General features: G+C 40.7%; 2 protein-coding genes across 2 annotated transcripts; one reads left to right on the plus strand and one right to left on the minus strand.

Annotated features, from left to right (window-relative positions):
- Positions 1-381: 381 nt before the first annotated feature.
- LOC124133552 lies at positions 382-9,759 on the minus strand. The gene is made up of 8 exons (XM_046497984.2): positions 9,547-9,759; positions 7,612-7,865; positions 6,889-7,035; positions 6,157-6,380; positions 5,425-5,673; positions 4,652-4,826; positions 3,493-3,638; positions 382-3,211 (listed from the first exon to the last, which is right to left on the minus strand). The coding sequence occupies exons 1-8, from the start codon at positions 9,746-9,748 to the stop codon at positions 2,911-2,913; spliced, it is 1,698 nt and encodes a 565-aa protein (XP_046353940.2). The 5' UTR covers positions 9,749-9,759; the 3' UTR covers positions 382-2,910.
- Positions 9,760-11,608: 1,849 nt separating this feature from the next.
- Positions 11,609-20,063, plus strand: LOC124133553. The gene is made up of 7 exons (XM_048383924.1): positions 11,609-12,041; positions 12,913-13,166; positions 13,688-13,834; positions 16,191-16,414; positions 17,402-17,650; positions 18,137-18,457; positions 18,745-20,063. The coding sequence occupies exons 1-7, from the start codon at positions 11,756-11,758 to the stop codon at positions 19,040-19,042; spliced, it is 1,779 nt and encodes a 592-aa protein (XP_048239881.1). The 5' UTR covers positions 11,609-11,755; the 3' UTR covers positions 19,043-20,063.

Genomic DNA, 20,063 nt, shown 5'->3' on the forward strand with positions numbered 1-20,063 from the left:
GATCGTAACAGTGACTAAATGGATCGGGTGGTCAGGCTCGCAGATTTGGTAGATGCATGTCATTGTATCCCCATTGTGTGAATCGATGCTCATATCAATCACTAGATTGTCTGGTCCAGACTCGATTAATCATGGACCAGCGTCATATTGCTGAGTGCGGCATTAAACAACAAACAAACAAACAAAACAATTATCTCATACTTTCATATGTTCTGAAAGGAGAATCTACTTAATTAAATCTACACAAACTGATTTTAATTTTTCATTTGCTTCAACACAAGTTTGGTTTAGCTTTGTTGTATAACATCACACTCAGCAAATTTCTTATGATTATATATTGAGACTCAAATTCTACATCTTATATAATTGCCACACAATCAATGAGTCAAATAAAAACTTTTTATTTCCTCTTTATTACAATATACAAGTTCAACTCAGTCGCCAGTGCTGCATAAATTTATTTATTACAATACTCAATGTTGAAAGCAGAGATAGTGAAACAACACCAATGATTTACAAAGAGCAGCACTGTATAAATGTATACATATGAGTATTGCACATTCCCAGAGAAACTTCAGTGATGAACTTGTGTGAACGATGAAGAAGGGTGAGTTTGATGTTAATGCTGCTTGACCAGTATTTCAGCAACATGACTGCCTGCCAACGAAATGGTCAAGGAAAGCCAACACTGACACAGGTCACCAAGGTTACCACTTTGCTGATTAAGGATCAAAATCGTAATGTTGGATTTGAGCTATTATCAGCTGTTCCTGGCATGACTAAGGGACACAACTCTGCATATTGCAGTGCCTTAGACCACTAATCTACCTGTGTCCCTCCCCACAATATTAATGGTTAACTGTATAGGTGATGCCCACTGGGATATTTCGGGGCTGAAGCAGAATATTGTTTCAGTCAGTACTTGAAAACATAGTTGTTTTCACTGGAATGTGGAACCAAACAGTTGTTTTGTGACCTACAAACAAATATTGTTCATAACTACCAGCATGTCCAGTGAACAAGTTCTCTTGTTGTGTAAAATCTGAATACAAAAACTACTTTTTCCCAGCATTTTTGCGAACAGATTATTTCATAATAAAATTCAACCCCCAATCCTGAACTGCAGATGGTGGGCCTCTTATCTCACTCAGAATACCCCAAGTAACAAGTATAAAAGATAACTTCCTATCCTTTGAATTGCTATTACAAAAACCAAGGCTATTGAGAAATAGGGCATGGTTGTAGCACAGTGGATTTAGCATCCATTTGGACTGGGTTTGATTCCCCAAGGTTACAGGTGTGGAGACAGTTTCTGGTGTCTCCGTACCTGATGTCAATGGAATATTGCTGACAGCAGCAGAACTCCCTACTCACACAACAGAGATAGATAACCACACACACATACACTGCATGCACATATACTACAGGTCCATGCCTACATGTCAAACTGTAGCACACTGTAGCCAAGCTGGAAGAAGCTCATATGTACATATCACAGACTGTGCTTTAATGAGAGGTTGTCCTGGTTAGATATGTACAGTAGGTTCATAACAACTTAACTCTGTCGTATATAAACATAAGTAAGACCATTTGCTGGAATGGCCATCCTTTTTTGTTTCAAGGATAAAGGCATTGATGAAAAAAATATCCGGAAAAAAACCCACCTAAATAAGGTTTTTACAAACATATCATTCGTTTATATACTGTCAATCAAACCAGTATCTAAAAAAATATGTTATATTTTTACTTAAGCCAAGAGGTGCAGTCGGGTAGCCTAGTGGTTAAAGTGGTTAAACCCCCCACCCTCGTGGAAAAAACATGGACCCCAATGACAAACAATAATACCATTGTATTATTATATACCTCCACACACGCACACACACACACACCTCCACACACACACACACACACACACACACACACATAAAGGTAGAAGTTCAATGAGGACCCCACACACCCCCACTCACGCACATGCTGAAAGTATAAATGAGAATGTGTGAACTAACCCCTCCTTAACAAAATACTCGTCACGATATGGCTGAAATATTGCCGATGTGACGTAAAGCATTAACTCACTCACTCACTTAACAAAATAAGGGATCTCCTCAAGTGAGGTACCCACATTTGATGGATCATGTACCCCTCCAGTCCTGTACTGTACATACGACCATTTATAAATCCAGGGTAGAATAGGTCTTCAGCAAACTATTCTTGCCGTGAATGGCGACTATGCTTGTCGTAAGAGGCGACTTACAGGCTCCCTGCCTTGATTGATACTTATCATATTTCAATTGCGTGGATTGATGCTCATTATATCAATCACTGGATTGACTCATTATTTACAGACCGCTGTCATATAGCTGGAATATTTCTGAATGCGGCCTAAACAAATCCTGTACATACAGATAGAGTGTAACACTACCAGGAACAAGACTCAACCCTCCTTCCCCTTATACCACAAGTCTCTGCAGGTGACCTGTCCAGTTGTTCAGGGTCATTCAGCACACAATATAAAGCTTTGCAGCCATAGCGAAAGTACCAAGGCAGTGTAGTCCCTGCCTGTCGAAATATGCAACATCAGGCGTTAAAACTTTACACAGACAGGTTGTTTCTCAGTTCAGTGAAATCGATGACAAAAAGGAAACCATCAGGCCACACCCAAAGACTGGAAGCCCTAAAGTTACATGTGACGTACACGCGTCATAATGGAATTCACATTTTGCACACGGCACTTGTGTCATTACAATCACGTCCTACTGAATCAGCTTATCTCACAAAACAAGTACTTCTGGTTAGAAACCTCCATGCTGCTAAAATAGCACAGAAATGTAAGCCTCGTTTTGGGATCAACATCTCTTAGAATGAGACTTGATGGCGTGTTTGCCCTTGTAGAGAAGAAGGCTCTGGCACTCAAACGGCTGTGGTGGACTTAAACACAGAATTCAGTCCGTCTTTCTGAATCTGAGATTCCATCTGTTTGATCTCATCCTCAAAGAACTCGGCAGAGTTGGAAGCGAGCAGCCCGAACAGATTGTCCAGCTTGGTGAGGTCGGGCCTATTCGTCTCCAGGCAGTACTGCAGTGGCTTGAAGCCTTCCTCCCTCAGCTCCTTCACCATGCGGCCCACGCTGTGCTGGCCCGGGAGGAAGGACACAAACACCAGCTTGGCAGGGTACACCTCAGCGTGGTACTTCTTGAAGAGCGGACAGAACCTGCAAGAGAGATCCAACCTTCTTTAACAGGCATATTTTCAAAAATATTTATTTTGATATTTAAAATAAACTTTAAAATTGACATTTCCGTTATTCCAGATCTCGCCCTTTTCCCATTTACCAATCAAGATATGCCTTGATTCTATTTCAAATTTCTCTCCCAGAAATGGCCCAGATCCTACCTCGTCCTTACCCGTTTTCCCTTCAAGATATGCCTTGTAGACGTTATTACAATTTTAAAGATTCTATTCCCTCCCAGGGATGTTGAGGGCAAGACTCACCTGTATCCCTCGCACTCGTCCATCTCTTCCTCATCTGTGACGACGATGAACGTCTTCACCACCTCCCTCTCCTTGTAGAAGGGGTAGAGACTGGCAGCCGGCGCCGTACCCCCCTCCGCCCGTATGGTGACCGCCAACTCCAGACACTGCAACATCATCACATTACAGGTAAACATTGACAGACGGAAGCAAGTTCCTGTATACAGGGATTAGAAACGTGAGCAACGCTCCTATTCACACTACAATGATACAATGATTACGTTGTTTATACAACAGGTACGTTGTTTATACAAAATTTGAAACAACGGACTAGTTTCAAGATACTGCCTCTGGTCTTGCATGATGACAACTCACCAATCTCATTAAAATCAGATCTTAGTTCTCGTTGTCGCTAAACAAAGATCTGAAGACATCCCATTACGGGTCACATCACAACGACCTTTCATCCAACCAATCATCCATCCATCGCTTACCAGATCATGAAAAGTGACAGTCGAAATGGGCTTTCTAATCATGCAACCTCGAAAACATTAACATGAGGTATTCCGAACGACAGTTACAGAATTATCCTTTCTCTCTCGCTTCCGTGGGATAAACATTTGAACGGAGGAGGCGTTGCACAGAAGCACGGTCATACAATCTCAACCGTAGATAAGACATTCCGGAATGTTCGTTTGTTATGTTTTCAAAATTTTAATTGAGAACTGTGTCAACATATTTTTCAAGCGTAGTCTGAAATGGAAGTCGCCAGGTTGAAACGAGTGCCGTAAAGCTTGAGAAAGCTGCTTTCTAATTGGCTGATGTCGACTTCTTGTTAGTCATTTCAGAGGTCGGTCAAAGTTCGCGAAAGGTCGTTCTGACGTGACCCGTAATGGGATGTCCTCAGATCTTTGTTCAGCGGCAGCAAGAACTTACATCTGATTTTAATGAGATTGACAACTCACCAGTTTATATGAAGTTGAACATCTACGTGCAACTGCGATCGTAATTGGAAATCCAAAAGCAACTTTTTACGCCAAGTCCCCAAAATAAGTTCATCATCATCATTATGACCAGCCACGTCAAAGAGCCTGACAATCCCCTTACTTACAAACATAAGTAGAAAGTATCCGTACAAGCCCGTATTTATTATCAACAAGCCACAAATGTGTAAACCCACCTGCTGGACGGTTTTTGGCAGGTACGGAGCATCCCTGGTCCATTCGTTGAAGAAGACAAGCTTGGCGGACGTCACCGCCGTGAGGAGGCTGGCGATGATGGTGCTGGTCCGCACCGCGACATCCATTGAGCCGGAAGCGTCCCCCATCACAACCACCGGGGACTCCAGACACAATCTTTTGGCAGAAAGAAGTGTTACAGTATATCCCCGAAACTATGTCTTCCGTACGATTACCCTAGGAAACGAATGTATGTATAAATCAAAGTGACATAGTTATGATCCCATGGCCCTTAAATGGGTTAAAATTGACGATTTCACTAAGAACCATACCATCCGGATGATCGATATGATGTATATATTCATGTTGGAAATTGGTGGCCATTACGTATATTGTTTCTGTCTGATTTTTCTATTTTAAAAGGGGTGGGGTCAAAAATATCAAAATCAACTCTCAGATGATTTTATTGCCTACAATGTACAACTTTGGTCTTCAAAAGGAGGGGGGTGGGGATGGAGTAGCCTAATAGTTAAAACGTACTACATTTGGTTTTCAAAAGTAGGGGGGGGGGGGGGAAGAGAGAGAGACTGCACCCCCTACCCCACCCCCACTCCCCTCTGGATCCACCTATGCGTTCACCCAAAACGCACCAACCCGACAAACTCACTCTCTTATTACAACTACTAGACCTAGGCTTGAAATGGGCACTGGTCCGCAAAGAGAAGGTTCCTTTAATATGGAAGTATGACAACTTATGACAACTTCTTGGACTTACTTGATGTTCCTCAGCCTGTCCTCGGCCAGGGTCACCAGGTCCGGGTGGAAACTGGCCTTGGTGGGGTTCTCAATACGAGGCACGTCCCACCCGCTGTAGCTGGGGTCGAAGGGAATGTTTTCTCGGATCATTTTCAGTGTCAACAGTCTCTCCAACAGCTTCCCATTGGGCAGCGACACCTGGTGGCCCTTCTCAAGCCTCGTCTTCACCACAGAGTCCAGTTCCGGGCACTGGAGGTCCTCGTAGTACCTGGAAAACGACCATTGACATGACTGATGATAGTTATATTCCCCTGATAAGACATAAAGCCAGACATATCTAGGTAAAACAAGACATACAACAGAACGATGCATCCACTAAAACGTCTAAATCACGATCGTGTAAAGGAGAATGATGTTCAGTTTCTCATCACAAGTACCTAGGTATTGTATTGCAAGGAATCTTCTGGAGAGCAATGTTTGTCTTGCATAAAGTTTACCTCAGTAAAGTTGATGTAAATATAGCATACCATTTATCTGAGAGAAATGTCCAGTTTCTGCCCCTTTCTTCCTATGTAAGTTTAACATACCATTTCTGCCCAAATACGCCTATGTAAGTACAGCATACAGTTTACCTGAGAGAAATGTCCCCTTTGCAATGAAATATACCTTTTACTATTGTATGAAACAATATCCTATATCTTCCACATACCCTCATGTACCCCAACTCAAACAGCACTTGTAGCACCTATACCAGAGAACGGTGTCCAGTTTCTCCTCGTATTCCGCTACTCTCGCCATTGAGTCCGACGTCAGGTTTTTGACGTGGGCCTTGACCACGCTGTAGGGGATGTCGTACTCCTTGACGAGGTCGTTCACGTTGCTGTCCGTCAGGCTCTGACATCTCTCCACCATGGTGTTGTCTGGAGCAGGTCCGCCATAGCAGAAGGGCAGAAACCATGGTAACGCGGGGAAATCCTGCACAAGATTACAAACCCATCAATGTCGCATGATACATTTATATTTATTTTTTTATTGTCAAGTAGTGTTGTAGTACTACTTTTCTTGATTAAACTGTTATGATATCGTTGAGAAGGCAACAAAGTACCCTTTACTAAATATAATATTGTTACTTTTATAATTAGTAATCACTAGGGACCGATCATTTTACATTCCTCGAAGGCACGTCGTGCTTGTGAGACGAATAATGGTGTTTCAGTGACTGCTTCAAGGCATTCAGTTGTCTTCGGAAAGACATTTTGAAAAATATTTTGTGTAGAACCTGAGGCCAAAATATTTTTGTTCAGATTTTTTGGAAGAAATATTAAATCTTAAAAGAATTCCAGGCCCACCTCGTAGAATATCAAATGGTCGCTCCCGTATATTCTATTCTTCGACAGTGAAACTCCACGTGATTGGTAGTGTTGATACAACTAACTATGTACATCTCCCTCTTTGGCGTTAAAATGTATCTACGTATATGTACCTCTTTGGGATTAAAGTGGCATATATCTGCAAGTTTCTTCCAGCCTTGTTTGGGAAAGTACAGTGCGTAGAACTCCAGCTCCGGAGTAGTGAAGTTCCTCACCCACCTCGTGATGTGCTTGCAGGTGGCGCCACTGGCAGAACCTGTCTGTGGACACGTCATCAGGTATGTTACGTCATGTTAATACACCACAGCTTTGAATCGTGAATTATATTTCTTATAAATGTTTATGTGAGTTACTGTTGTTATACGCCGCAGTCAGCATAGGTCCAGATTATATACCGTGAAGTCTTGAACGTTTGTAAATATTGTACAGCAAAGAACGTCCGATTCTTTGATATCACTTTACATAAATCCACGTTTATAACGAACCCGCTTATAACGAACTGACGGATATGACGAATTTATTTTTTTGTTCCCGACCATTTGCTGTATACATGCCGTACATATACTTATAACGAACTACGGTTATAACGAACTAAAATTAGTGGCCTATTTGAGTTCGTTATAACCGTAGTTTACTGCAGTTAATCGGTCATGCCATGACAGATTAATTTTGGTCATATGAAAGAATCGGATGATCTTTAACTTCTTCTGGGTAGTATGGTATCGGATGGTGGTACATTTACCCACTGCATAGGAGATACATAACATGATCTTAAGTTTATGATTAAGTTTCAAAATAGCTTCAAACGATTTATAGATGCAAATATTTTCACTTACTTGGGGCTTCATAGCTTTGAGGTTCCCCAGGTCAGCCTTCAATTTCCCAAACTTCTTTTTGCTGACCTTTGTCCCTGACAGCTGCAACCTTGTCATTTTTTTCTCAAGGACTCGAATCTGTCTCCCCGAGTCCAGCAAGGTCAAGGCCTTCAGGACCTCCACCAGACCGAACTGTTCTCGGTTCTGGAGGAAGGCGTCCGAGAGCTTGTAGTCATTTCTGGCCCACGCGGCAGCCAATGCTCGAACCCTGGCGTCTGGAATAATCGAAGTGTAATGTGACTGAGTTTGTTTCTAAATTGCTTAGGTATTATTGACTGGGGACACTGGGTGTCCCTGTTCCCTATGGGAAGCGAACTCGGGTCGACGGGTCAGCGCGGAAGATACATTTTCGTCACGCTAATGAAATAGGGAGAAGTCATCTAATGCGCCGCTACTCGCTGTGCAGATTTGCCAGAGACCATTTGTCGCGGGTTCGACTCCCAGATTCACCCTGATTATGTTTTGTCAGAACCATGTCTGCTCGTTGGCATGGGCTCACCAGTGAGGTAAACATCTGAGACCTCCACCACTTTAGGCTTTCCTCCAAAGTTCACACACCTTAATAAACTTAAATAATGTTCAAAGATGCCTTAATCGATACCCCATCACTCCTCCCAGTAGAATATATAGTGCTTTTGGTAGTAGAAATGTATTTCATTCACAACTTATATATACACAACGCCATTCAAATAATAGAAATGATAGAAACAATAGTAATAAATCTACCTAATAACATCTATAAAATAATATTACTACTACCACGTAATTAATATTTATTAGGGGTGAGTGAGTGAGTTGGGTTTAACGCCGCTTTTAACAGTATTCCAGTTATATCGCGGCGTGTCAGCTTAATGTGGGAGGAAAGCCCGAAGTGATGCAGGTCTCAGACGTTTACCACTTCGGTGAAACCCACGAGCACGGGTATGGTGCTGACAAACCTAGAAACATCGGGGCAAACCGATATTCAAACCCACAATTATAGGTTTCTGGCCTGCCCAAGGGACGCAACTCTGCTCAGCGAATCGCGGGGCCTTAGACGACTGAGCCACCCCTGACCCCAATATTGATTAGGCGACTAACCAAAGACATTATAACGAATTGAAACAAATATAACAGAGCTACCAATTTTCCTGAGACATTTCAAACTTTTTATAGAAACCAAATATCTCTACAACAGCCAACTAAACACGTATAGTTAATTATTCGACGCAAGCTACATAGACTCTCTGTTCCCACCTAAACGATAAGTTGTTATCATCCATGCGGTTCAAATACATGTAAGGGAGTTGATACTAGTCATAGTCTACGCAGTCCCGCACAAGCACTAGATAATGTTTTCGATAACCTTGTGCTATTATATACCCAAGTTTATATAGTACATGTAACTATAAACCTGTGGATAGGAAAGTGTTTTCTTCAATCGCGGCTAGTATGCAATGTTTTAAAAATAAATCACAGTCAGTTTTATATGCAGTCTAAACGACTTTTCAGAGCTACTAGCTTGTTGCTCCTACAACAGGTGACTACTGATAATGCTTATAATTTCATTTTCATTTTCTCTCTCTCTCTCTCTCTCTCTCTCTCTCTCTCTCTCTCTCTCTCTCTCTCTCTCTCTCTATATATATATATATATCCATCCATCCATGCGTATATGTTTACACAAGGTAGGATTAATGTACAATCGGTGTCAAATTTCACACATATGCACATATATACGTATATATATAACGTGTAACAATTTGTTTTCGGAGATTATTCGGAAAACTTGCATGCATTCTTACACTTTTTTGACATTCTATATAGTGTTTGGCGTTAAAGCCATCATTTGAATACATAGACAATATTGATTGATCCGATGACATATATACAACACTGTATAAACAGCACGATACTCACTCTGAGATACGGCAACGCCACTGTTCGCCAATACCGCCATTGCAGCTGCATAGCGTTCTCTATTCTGCTCCTGTCCTTTCACGTGATCTGCCATACCCACCGTCCCCACAAAATAATCTTTAGGCTCCTTCTCTATATCCAGATCTTTGTGTTCCTCCACTTTGTTTTCGTCGATCTCTTCCTCCCTGTGTTGTCTCGCCATGCCCCCCTGTCTGGCGCCCCGCCCCCCTCGGGACCTCCCCCTATGTCCCCCGCCCCGTCTACCCCTCCCACGGCCTCGTCCACGACCGCTCATGGTTATGGCTCGGTTTTAAACGAGGTGTCTTGTATGTTGGTAAATCGTTGATTCAGCTACATTCTTGTATTCAGTACACTGACTGTTTGAACCGTCCGAACATTTATATGGAAGTACGAGTTTGTAACTTGCACAATCATGCGTCAGATTTTCTTTAGCCAATCAGCGTGCTCGGGCTTCCATGACCTGGGGTCAAGTGTGATGTAGTTCTAGCTACTACTGCGTTGACTGTACGTTCATCGTGAGAGTAGTAATTATGAAAAAAAGTGATCCGCTTACGGCATACCAGTCACTGTTGTATTTCTCTTATATTTCATCATGTATGTTAGTGTGATTCTATTTTCACAAATTAGACAAAATAATACGTGTATACTACATGCATTACACCACATTCTGAAACATGAAACAACATTTTAGTTGAAGGGATATTACACATTTAGATTATTTAAAAAACCAGCCACACTAAAATCAAGATTATGACACCTTCACATTCGTATTTAAACAAGAAATAACAGCAAAAGTAGTCCAAGTACTTTTTTTCAAAATCTCAAATACAAAATGACACTTTCTTTTATGGACAACACTTTCTTTATTCTTTGTAGTGGTGTTTCAGGGCTATACTGCCTTTTCATTGGATGATTCCGTGTACTTTAGGTTCGATTTCATTTGATTAAAAATGATTTTGTTCTCATTACAAAAACACGATAAAACGAGATACAGTGGAACCTCTCCTATCCGGACCCTCAGTAAAGCCATACAGCCCATTACATCATAAGCATTACATATTTATAATATTATATCATCAATATTTAATATCAATAAATACATTTGATCACAGATCTGCTGTTGACTTGAGTATTTTTGTAAACTTTTAGTATGTATACTTAATAAATATGTCAGTGGAAGTAGCTTGTTAAGTAAATTAAAAAAAAATGATATTCAGTTCAGTACGAGTTGTAGTTTCTTAGGGTGTTGTTGAGCCGAGAGCTCTTGCTCTATTATATACGCATCGATCTGTACCGAAATATCACATTGAAAGAATAAACAAGAAGTTGATATCGATAAGTCAACCTGTCTTTATTGATACTAACACATCTTCTAAATGCCATTCAATGTAGATCGTGATGTAGTCAGTATAGGACGCGTGAGGTTAACCGCGATTACTATTGTATATTCTATCACCCACAAGCACAAAAGTTTGGATTTTACTAAAGAATTACTTGTAGGAAACATTGCTGCCCTAGTTCGTTACACAATGGTAGCCAATGTTTTTAAAACAATTTATTATGAAACCGATGCTATTATTCAATCATCACGAATTTCCAGTTTATTTACATATTATTTTTTATGAATCAATTATAGATCATTGAGCCCGTGTTCAGTGTTTATCTGTAACTAATTTGTAACAAGAATAAAATAAAGAATTTCAAATATTATCTGAAATATTTATTCTCGAAGCAATGATGTTCTAGATGGTTCTCTTCATCTCTTTTGACACGTCAGGATATAGACTTCGAACCGATGCAAGCTACGCAAATTCTATGAATGAACCCACACGTGCGTATTCCTACGCTTCGGAACGAGCACGTTTGAAACGTAATCTATGCATTAGAATATATGACAGCTTATAATTGTGCTATTATTGCTAAGGATATATGCATACGTAAACTTACATTTGATTAATATGTCTGCAAGGGATATAAATCATACCTATATCAGCGAACTATATTTCTGTGCGGAGTTTCGGGTGTTGCTAGGTACGCGAGTTGTTGACATGTTGTTGTGCAAGTTGCTCGACATATAATTACGGACACGCGGTACAGACCACAGTTCGCAGACATCAAGAACGTGGGCATCATTTACATGACCGATTAAGACACCTCGTATTATTTTCAACACTTGTCATATCTGATAATGCCGAGAGGACGAGGCCGCGGTCGTGGGGGTGCCAGAGGGGGGCGTGGTCGTGGAAGAGGCAGGGGAAGATCTGGAGGCCGTGGAAGATCCGCATCGGCGTCAAACACAGGTAACGATGAGCAAGGCAGTGCCCCAGAACAGTTGGACATCGAGACTAGGCCTAAGGACTTCTTCACTGGCACCGCCTCGGTCGCCCAGCACATACAGGGCCAGACAGACAACCTGGACAGGTACGCGGCCACCATGGCAGTCCTCCGGAAGAGTGGGGTGGCTGTGGCTCAAAGTGAGTACGAATTGCTGACGTCAATAGTTTTGATGAATCGGCAACTATCTGTGTGCATACTTTTTTGTGAAAGATCAGAGTTTTATTCTTGATATTTTACTATAAAATGAAGTTAAGAAGTATACATAGATCTACATAGTTTCGATCCGGGGTAGAATAGGTCCTCAGCAATCCATGCTTGCCGTAAAAGGTGACTATATGCTTGTCGTAAAAGGTGACTAACGGGATTGGGTGGTCATCCTGACTTGGTTGATGCATGTCATCGTATCCCAATTATGTGGATCGATGCTCGTCAATCACTTGATTGTCTGGTCCATACTAGTTTAGGAAATCAATATTATTTTGTAAGGATATCAATAGTAGGTAGGAGATAAACATACTGTGTTTTCAATGTAGACCCAGCTAACACACGACGTTGTCACAACGTTGTGGAAAGGTTGTGGATTGGTAACGTCGTGATATTACGTTGTCACAACGTTGTCACAACGTTATCACAAGGTAGAATTGTTTGCTAGGGAGCTAGGTTACCTGGAGATTTAACCGTGCTAAATTGAATTTGGAACCCCGGAGTGAGGTTTCAAATGTTAAGTTTAGTGCAGTTTGAATTCAACAGATCACATAAAATATAGAAGTAATATTTTAAGGAACTAATTAATGGCTAGGGCATTTCTAGTAAATGGGAACAGAGAGCTGTGTCCTTTACATTAAATATATATTCAGTAGAAAAAAACCCACAATTTCAACCATAGATAATGACCCTAATTTGTCAAATATGAATTTGAAGGCACCTCCCTCTGTGAATATATAGAATGGCAACTTATACAAGAAATTCTGTAGAACGAATAAAGTAAACTGTATTGTAAATTTGCAGATGCTTGTGTGCGAGCTTTGACTGCTGCATGGGCCCGGCATGACTACAAGCTTGCTGATGCCTTTCTTCAGAACAGAGAGCAGTTTGGACTTGTTGAGGTTTTGAAGGCCTTAACTTTACTCGACTCAGGGCGGAGAGTGCGTGTTCTCGAGAAAAAGCTCAAAAGGTTGCAACTCACAGGGTCAAAGATCAGCAAGAAGAAATTTGGAAAGCTGAAGTCAGACATTGACAACCTTCAGGCTATTAAACCACCAGTGAGTACTGCAGGAGTTGTCTCCCTTGATGTGCTGAAAGACAATCAGAAAATGGTAGCAATGTCTCAACACTGTAAACTATAAGGTTACAATGTTGTAACAATGTGAAATTGTTAGCTGGATAGAATCTCTAGATATTTATAAAGATATATATATAAAAAGTCAAAAATAAATTTATACACGATAAAATGTATTACATAACCAACCAGAACATTCAATGTGACTTGAGTCCAGCAGAAAAAATAACAGCATGGAAATTTGTTTCCTAGTTATGTAAGAGTTGCTTCCCTTGCATCAATACTGAGGAGCAACACCTAAGATATATTGCAAGATTTTGAGTTGCAAATCTATACATTATTTATTGATAAGGAACTCACAATATGGCTAATATTTGAAATAAATGCAATCTCATTAAAATCAGAGCTCTAAGATCTGATGAGATTGAAATAGATGAAATCGTTCCATGATTGAAATAGATGAAATCCTACCATGAAACTCATACTTACGATGACTGTTTCCAGCAAGGGTCTGCCAGCGGGGCGGTGTGCAAACATGTGCAGGCGTGGGTGAGGACGTTCACGAAGGAGGACCTGGAGTTCTACGCTCTCCACTACCCAAAGGATCCCTGGAAGAAACTGGCAGACATCTGCCACTTCAGCCCCAAAACAGTAAGTCTGACAAGTAATTATCCAGGTCAACTAAAGTGACATGGAAATATGGGGGGCTATGCTGTTGTAACGTTGCGCGAGTCCTGAACGACCTCAACGCTCGTACATAAATAGAAATAGGTTCTTGAATTAAACCCTAATTACGGGCTGTCCGAATCCATTGCTCAAAGCAGCTTGACTCAGGGAACTAAAGTACATCATCGGAGCAGATTTACATATAGTTTATTGAAATAACATATCATACAAAAACAAGCTATGATATAACAAACACTGCTCTGACTGTAGTGAGAGTATTAGCTTTTTCCGAGATGTATTTTCTTAAATCTTTATCATTTTAATTTAATCTGTCCACATGAAAACAAAGTGTGCTACACGGCAAATTCACACTTTACTTTTTAGGCATATGGTGACATCATTCACAGTGCTCAGTTTTGCATTGAAGTGTTCCAAAACGTTTTCAACAACACATGCAAAAATTGTGACTGTATAGAAAATCTGCCTATGCTCATGCAGTCGACCACTTGTTTGTCTGGCCCAGACAGTTTGGTGACATATGTGTAGTAGTTTAGTGTATGTCTTTTTTACAGTTAAGAAACACATGCTACAGGGTTGAGGTCTTTATTGTGATGCCAAAGATCTAAGATATCAGACACCCTGAAACACATAATTACATAATATACTAGTATAATAGGTAAACCATTATCATCAATGCTAGATATATTGTATAGGCTTCCTACAAGTAAGTATAACATGGACCGGTGAAGATCCGGGGTAGAATAGGTCTTCAGCAACCCATGCTTGCCATAAAAGGCGACTATGCTTGCCGTAAGAGGTAACTAACGGGATCGGGTGGTCAGGCTGGCTGACTTGGTTGAAGCATGTCATTGATCCCAATTGCGTGGATCGATGCTCATGATGTCAATCACTGGATTGTCTGGTCCAGACTCGATTACTTACAGACCGCTGTCATATAGCTGGAATATTATGGAGTGCGGCGTTTTACAACAAACAAACAAATACATCAGTCATCCATTTAATCACTAGATAGACTGTACGCTAAACGATTATACTAAAACACATACAGTAATATACATGTTACGCAAGACCACCATCCAAGGGAGATAACTCCTTGACTTTCATTTGACTGTATAATATACACAATATAAATACATAATGCTTACACATTCTGTAGAAACATATACAATACTTTAAGACAGAAATTTATGATATGATATTACATTAAATGTGGTCATAACATTTAGATTACATCTTATGTCTTAAACAATTATAAACAAAACTATGCATACCCTGTAGGCGATACAAGGGTGCAGATCCCAACTGCCACACTTATGGCAACACCATAGTTAATCTGAATAAATAATACATAGACTAAAACACTATTTAATATTTAATATTGAACAAGGTAATACACACATTTAATTAACAATGATTCGCATGTATAACCTTTGAATCTTTACATTACAAAGCTTTTTAAAACATTCTTGAAGTAAAACTCTTTCACACATATTTCACTGAAGTGATGGGGGCACGGGTGGCCCAGTCGTCTAAGGCGCCGCGATTCACTGTGCACAGATGCGTCCCTTGGGCACCCCAGAAACCTATGATTGTGGGTTCGAATCCCGGTTTGCCCCGATTATGTTTCTAGGTTTGTCAGCACCATACCCGTGCTTGTGGGTTTTACCAAAGTGGTAAACGTCTGAGACCTGCATCACTTCGGGCTTTCCTCCCACATTAAGCTGACACGCCGCGATATAACTGGAATAATGTTAAAAGCGGCGTTAAATCCAACTCACTCACTCACTCACTCACTGAAGTGATAAATTATGGCAGTTTAGCTTACCTTATGCAGATTCAAATAATTAGACATAACCAACATTTATATTAGATTACATACATTTAGTTTACTTAATATAACACTTTAAACATACTGTATTATTTCAATACAACACAAGATAGAGATTATAACCATTTAACTCACCTGATTTAAGATATCTGTATGCTTTGCTGGTCTGAGCAGTTCTCTCAGTTCATGTGCTGAGAGAGTATGCAGTGTAATCAAAGCATGCAGTTTAACAATAGGTGTTAGCTTGGCCAATCAGCGTATGAAGCTTCTGGCCATGGGGCAGTTAGTAGGTAAGACAGGTCAGATACACTTTGTTATAGAGCTGACTGAAACTAACAACTAGTTATATATAATAAATATATGTGAAAAACTACAATGAAATTAAAACAGATATTACCAAAATCTACATCGGCCATGTAAAGCAACATTCACTCACTCACACATGTCAGATATGGTTCTGTGTGTAAATCATTTCCTTATTTTGTACTGCAGGATTTTGCAGTGTTGCCATGGTTCCTGCCCTTCTGTTTTGGTGCCAATTCCCCTGAGGGATCGATGGTGGAGAGGTGTCGTGACGTCACAGAGGCCAACGTCAATGACCTCATCAAGGAGTACGATGTCCCGTACACTCATGTGAAGGAACATCAGGCCAAGTTGACGGAAGACTCGAAAGCCAGATTAGCTGCATATGAGACGAAACTAGATACAGTGTTATGGTAAAACACTTTAAAGCAGTCATGTTTGGGTTTCAATAACTACGGGGCGGTAGGGTAGCCTAGTGGTTTAAGCGTTCGCTCGTCACACCGAAGACCCGGGCTCAATTCCCGACATGGGAACAATGTGTGAAGCCCATTTGTGGTGTCCCCCGCCGTGATATTGCTGGAATATTGCTAAAAGCGGCGTAAAACCATACTCACTCACTTCAATAACTACCTTCATTATTCCATTGTATCTTTTACCAGATTTTCCTGTGTATAATACAAATAACCCTTTTTGGGGGTGTTGGGGTTCGGTGGGTGGACCAACCTTTTTTTATTGGGTGGGGGTGGGGTGGAGGTGGGGTGGGTGGGGGGGAACGGAGTGAGTCGGTAGGAAGAAATACTGTCTCTTCGCCTCACCTGTTTCTTTATAAGAGCAGTGTGAGAGAGAAAACCATAAAAAAATTGATGTTACTGATGAAAGGTTGTGAGGCACAATCAGTTCCTGTTGCCAAATTTTGTTTTGTTTTAGATGTCTAAAAATTTGCAAAGTAGGAAATATGCATCATTAAAGCCCATTTTTTTCCCTGCCAACTTGAAACTTTGTTCATCACGAAATAATTGAGCTGCAGATGCAAGACAACAGGCTACAATAGATTAAGTGATGAGACAAGCTTAACTCAAACTGCAGTCTATATATTCAGAGAAAATATTGAAGGACAAAATAACCTGAAATGTCTTTTTTATATTTTATATTTTTTTCTTACTCACCAAGATTTTTCTTCAAAATATCTGAAACCATGAAATTACTTCTTTTTAAACAACATTCTTTCACCATTTCACTCATACAGTGACCATTCTTGAGATCTTATGTAGATATGTAACGGTTTTCTGAATTCTTGTAAAATATTGGAGTAAAATGAAAAATTCTCCTTTCTGTGTTGACTCCATGTTTAACCAAAGCAATGTGAATACTGTACTTATCTACTGTTTATCTCCCTTTAGGTGGTATGAAGATCTTCAGTGCTTGGAGGTAGACAAAATAATAACAGAACGACTTGAAGCAGGCGAGAATGTGAACCTGGCCAATGGGAAACTGTTGGAAAGATTATTAACCCTGAAGATAATCCGCGAGAACATCCAGTCCACGTCATATTACGGCTCTGGGGCCCCAACCAGGGAGGCAAACCCAACAAAAGTTTGTTTTCTCCCGAAGCTGATCCCCTTGGCTGAAACAAGACTGACATCAATCAAGTAAGTATTACATGTATATAGGACTGATATATGCTCAACTCCGGCTATAAGCCCAACACTCAACTCCTGATGTAAGTCCAACACTCAACTCCGGCTATAAGTCCAACACTCAACTCCTGATGTAAGCCCAACACTCAACTCCTGATATAAGTCCAACACTCAACTACTGATGTAAGTCCAACACTCAACTCCTGATATAAGTCCAACATTCAACTTCTGATACAAGTCCAACACTCAACTCCTGATGTAAGTCCAACACTCAACTCCTGCTTTAAGTCCAACACTCAACTCCTGATACAAGTCCAACACTCAACTCCTGATGTAAGTCCAACACTCAACTCCTGATATAAGTCCAACACTCAACTCCTGATATAAGTCCAACACTCATCTCCTGCAATAAGTCCAATTTAAGCAAGAACAGAACATTACCACTAGGCTCCCACTGTATAATGTTATCACTTATTTCTTGTTTGCACTTTTCTTTAGACTACCCCTCGAGTCCCCAATTGTTGTGATCGGCGATGCATCCGGGTCCATGCAGGTTGCCATTCGAACCAGCACCATCATCGCTAGTCTGCTCACCGCGATCTGCTCAGCCAGACTTGTCTTCTTCAACACCGAGAATCGTGAAGCACCATACTTGCCCAAGACCATCGATGAAGTGCTGGAACTGGCGGTGACAACCACGGCAGGTGGAGGGACAACTCCTGCCGCTAGCTTGTGGCCGTTCTATGAGAAGAAGGAGGTTGTGAAGACATTCATCATGGTGACTGACGAAGAGGAGAATGGAAAAGTTCAGGATATGAAGTGAGTTGAACATTCAGGATTGCCTGTTTTAGACATATGGACTCACTACTGACTTCATATCTGTTGTGTAAATTCTTTTCAAGGAAATTTGATTTAGAGTAAATGATGGTCCTGTTTCTACACACAGGGAGTTTGGGTGCAGCTTTATGTAGAGTCTTGTTTTGGACAAAGGATAAAAATTGCAGACAAAAGTTTACCATATCTAATGATAATATTCAGCATTGACAATTCAACTTGTTATTTGTTATCATGACAATTTGATGAGTTTCACAATGATTTTATTTCAGTTTTGCTAATTTGTACAAGAAATATCATGACGAAGTATTTCCTGCAAAGCTGGTCTTCGTGTCCTTCCTGCGTTCCCAGCATGCAAAGGGGCAAATGGTGACTAACCTTCAAGAACTTGGATTCCACCCACTCCAGTTCCAACTGGAAGGAAGCCGCCCTGACCTGACTAAACTGGACAATCTGTTCGGGCTGCTGTCGTCTGATTCCGCCTCCTTCAAGGATGAAATCACCGAGATGCAGGAGAGCATCACGAAGTTGGGGCTGGCCGAGGTCTTCAAGGGGCTCAAGACAGAGTAAGATGAGTTAGGAGGTCAATACCCGAACTCAAGACTGTAGGGGGGCACAGGTGGTCCAGTTGTCTGAGGCGCTGTGAGTTGTGTCCGTTGGGCACGCCAGAAACTTATAATTATGGGTTCGAATCACGATACACACTAATTATGTTGCTAGGTTTGTCAGCACCATACCTGTGGGTTTCAACGAAGTGGTAAACGTCTGAGACCTGCATCACAGTGGCTTTCCTCCCACATTAAGCTGACACGCCACGATATAACTGGAATAATGTTAAGAGCAGGGTTAAAACCAACTCACTCACTCACTCACTCAAGGGCTGTACTCCACAGAATAATACCACTACAGGGCTAGAACTGTCATAAGTAAAGGAGTAAGACAATCATAGTGCAACTCTTGTCCTAAGACTGCAGGAACATATTGGAGTTACGACTAAGCTACGATAAGTCTGTGTTCAGGTATCTGACTTCATTATGTTGCTTTTAATTACAGATACACACATAGTTTGCACACAGGTTAATAGTTGACACACATGTTCAATAGTTGACACACAGTTTCAATAGTTGACACAAATGTTCAATAGTTGACACACAGTTTCAATAGTTGACACAAATGTTCAATAGTTGACACACAGGTTCAATAGTTGACACACATGTTCAATAGTTGACACACATGTTCAATAGTTGACACACATGTTCAATAGTTGACACACATGTTCAATAGTTGACACACATGTTCAATAGTGTGCACACATATTCCGGTCTTTATGCACATAACAGAGTTATGCATGATGACTGAAACATTACATGATCATTGGGATATAATTATTTAAAATTGATTGTGTGACTGTATTTCTCCCTGTATTTTGTGTAAATATCATCTGGATAATCCATTTATTTGCTCACTTTTGTGTTGAAAAGTATTTTTTTACTGAGAATGATAATAAGACTAAGAGGGTCATTATCTTAAGTTTGAAACCCTAGAATGGTCAAGTTGTAACCTTCATGTATGCTTTATCGAGAAACCATTT

This window comes from Haliotis rufescens, unplaced genomic scaffold, assembly GCF_023055435.1.
Source record: "Haliotis rufescens isolate VD_foot unplaced genomic scaffold, xgHalRufe1.0.p SCAF_5, whole genome shotgun sequence".
Taxonomy (NCBI): domain Eukaryota; kingdom Metazoa; phylum Mollusca; class Gastropoda; order Lepetellida; family Haliotidae; genus Haliotis; species Haliotis rufescens.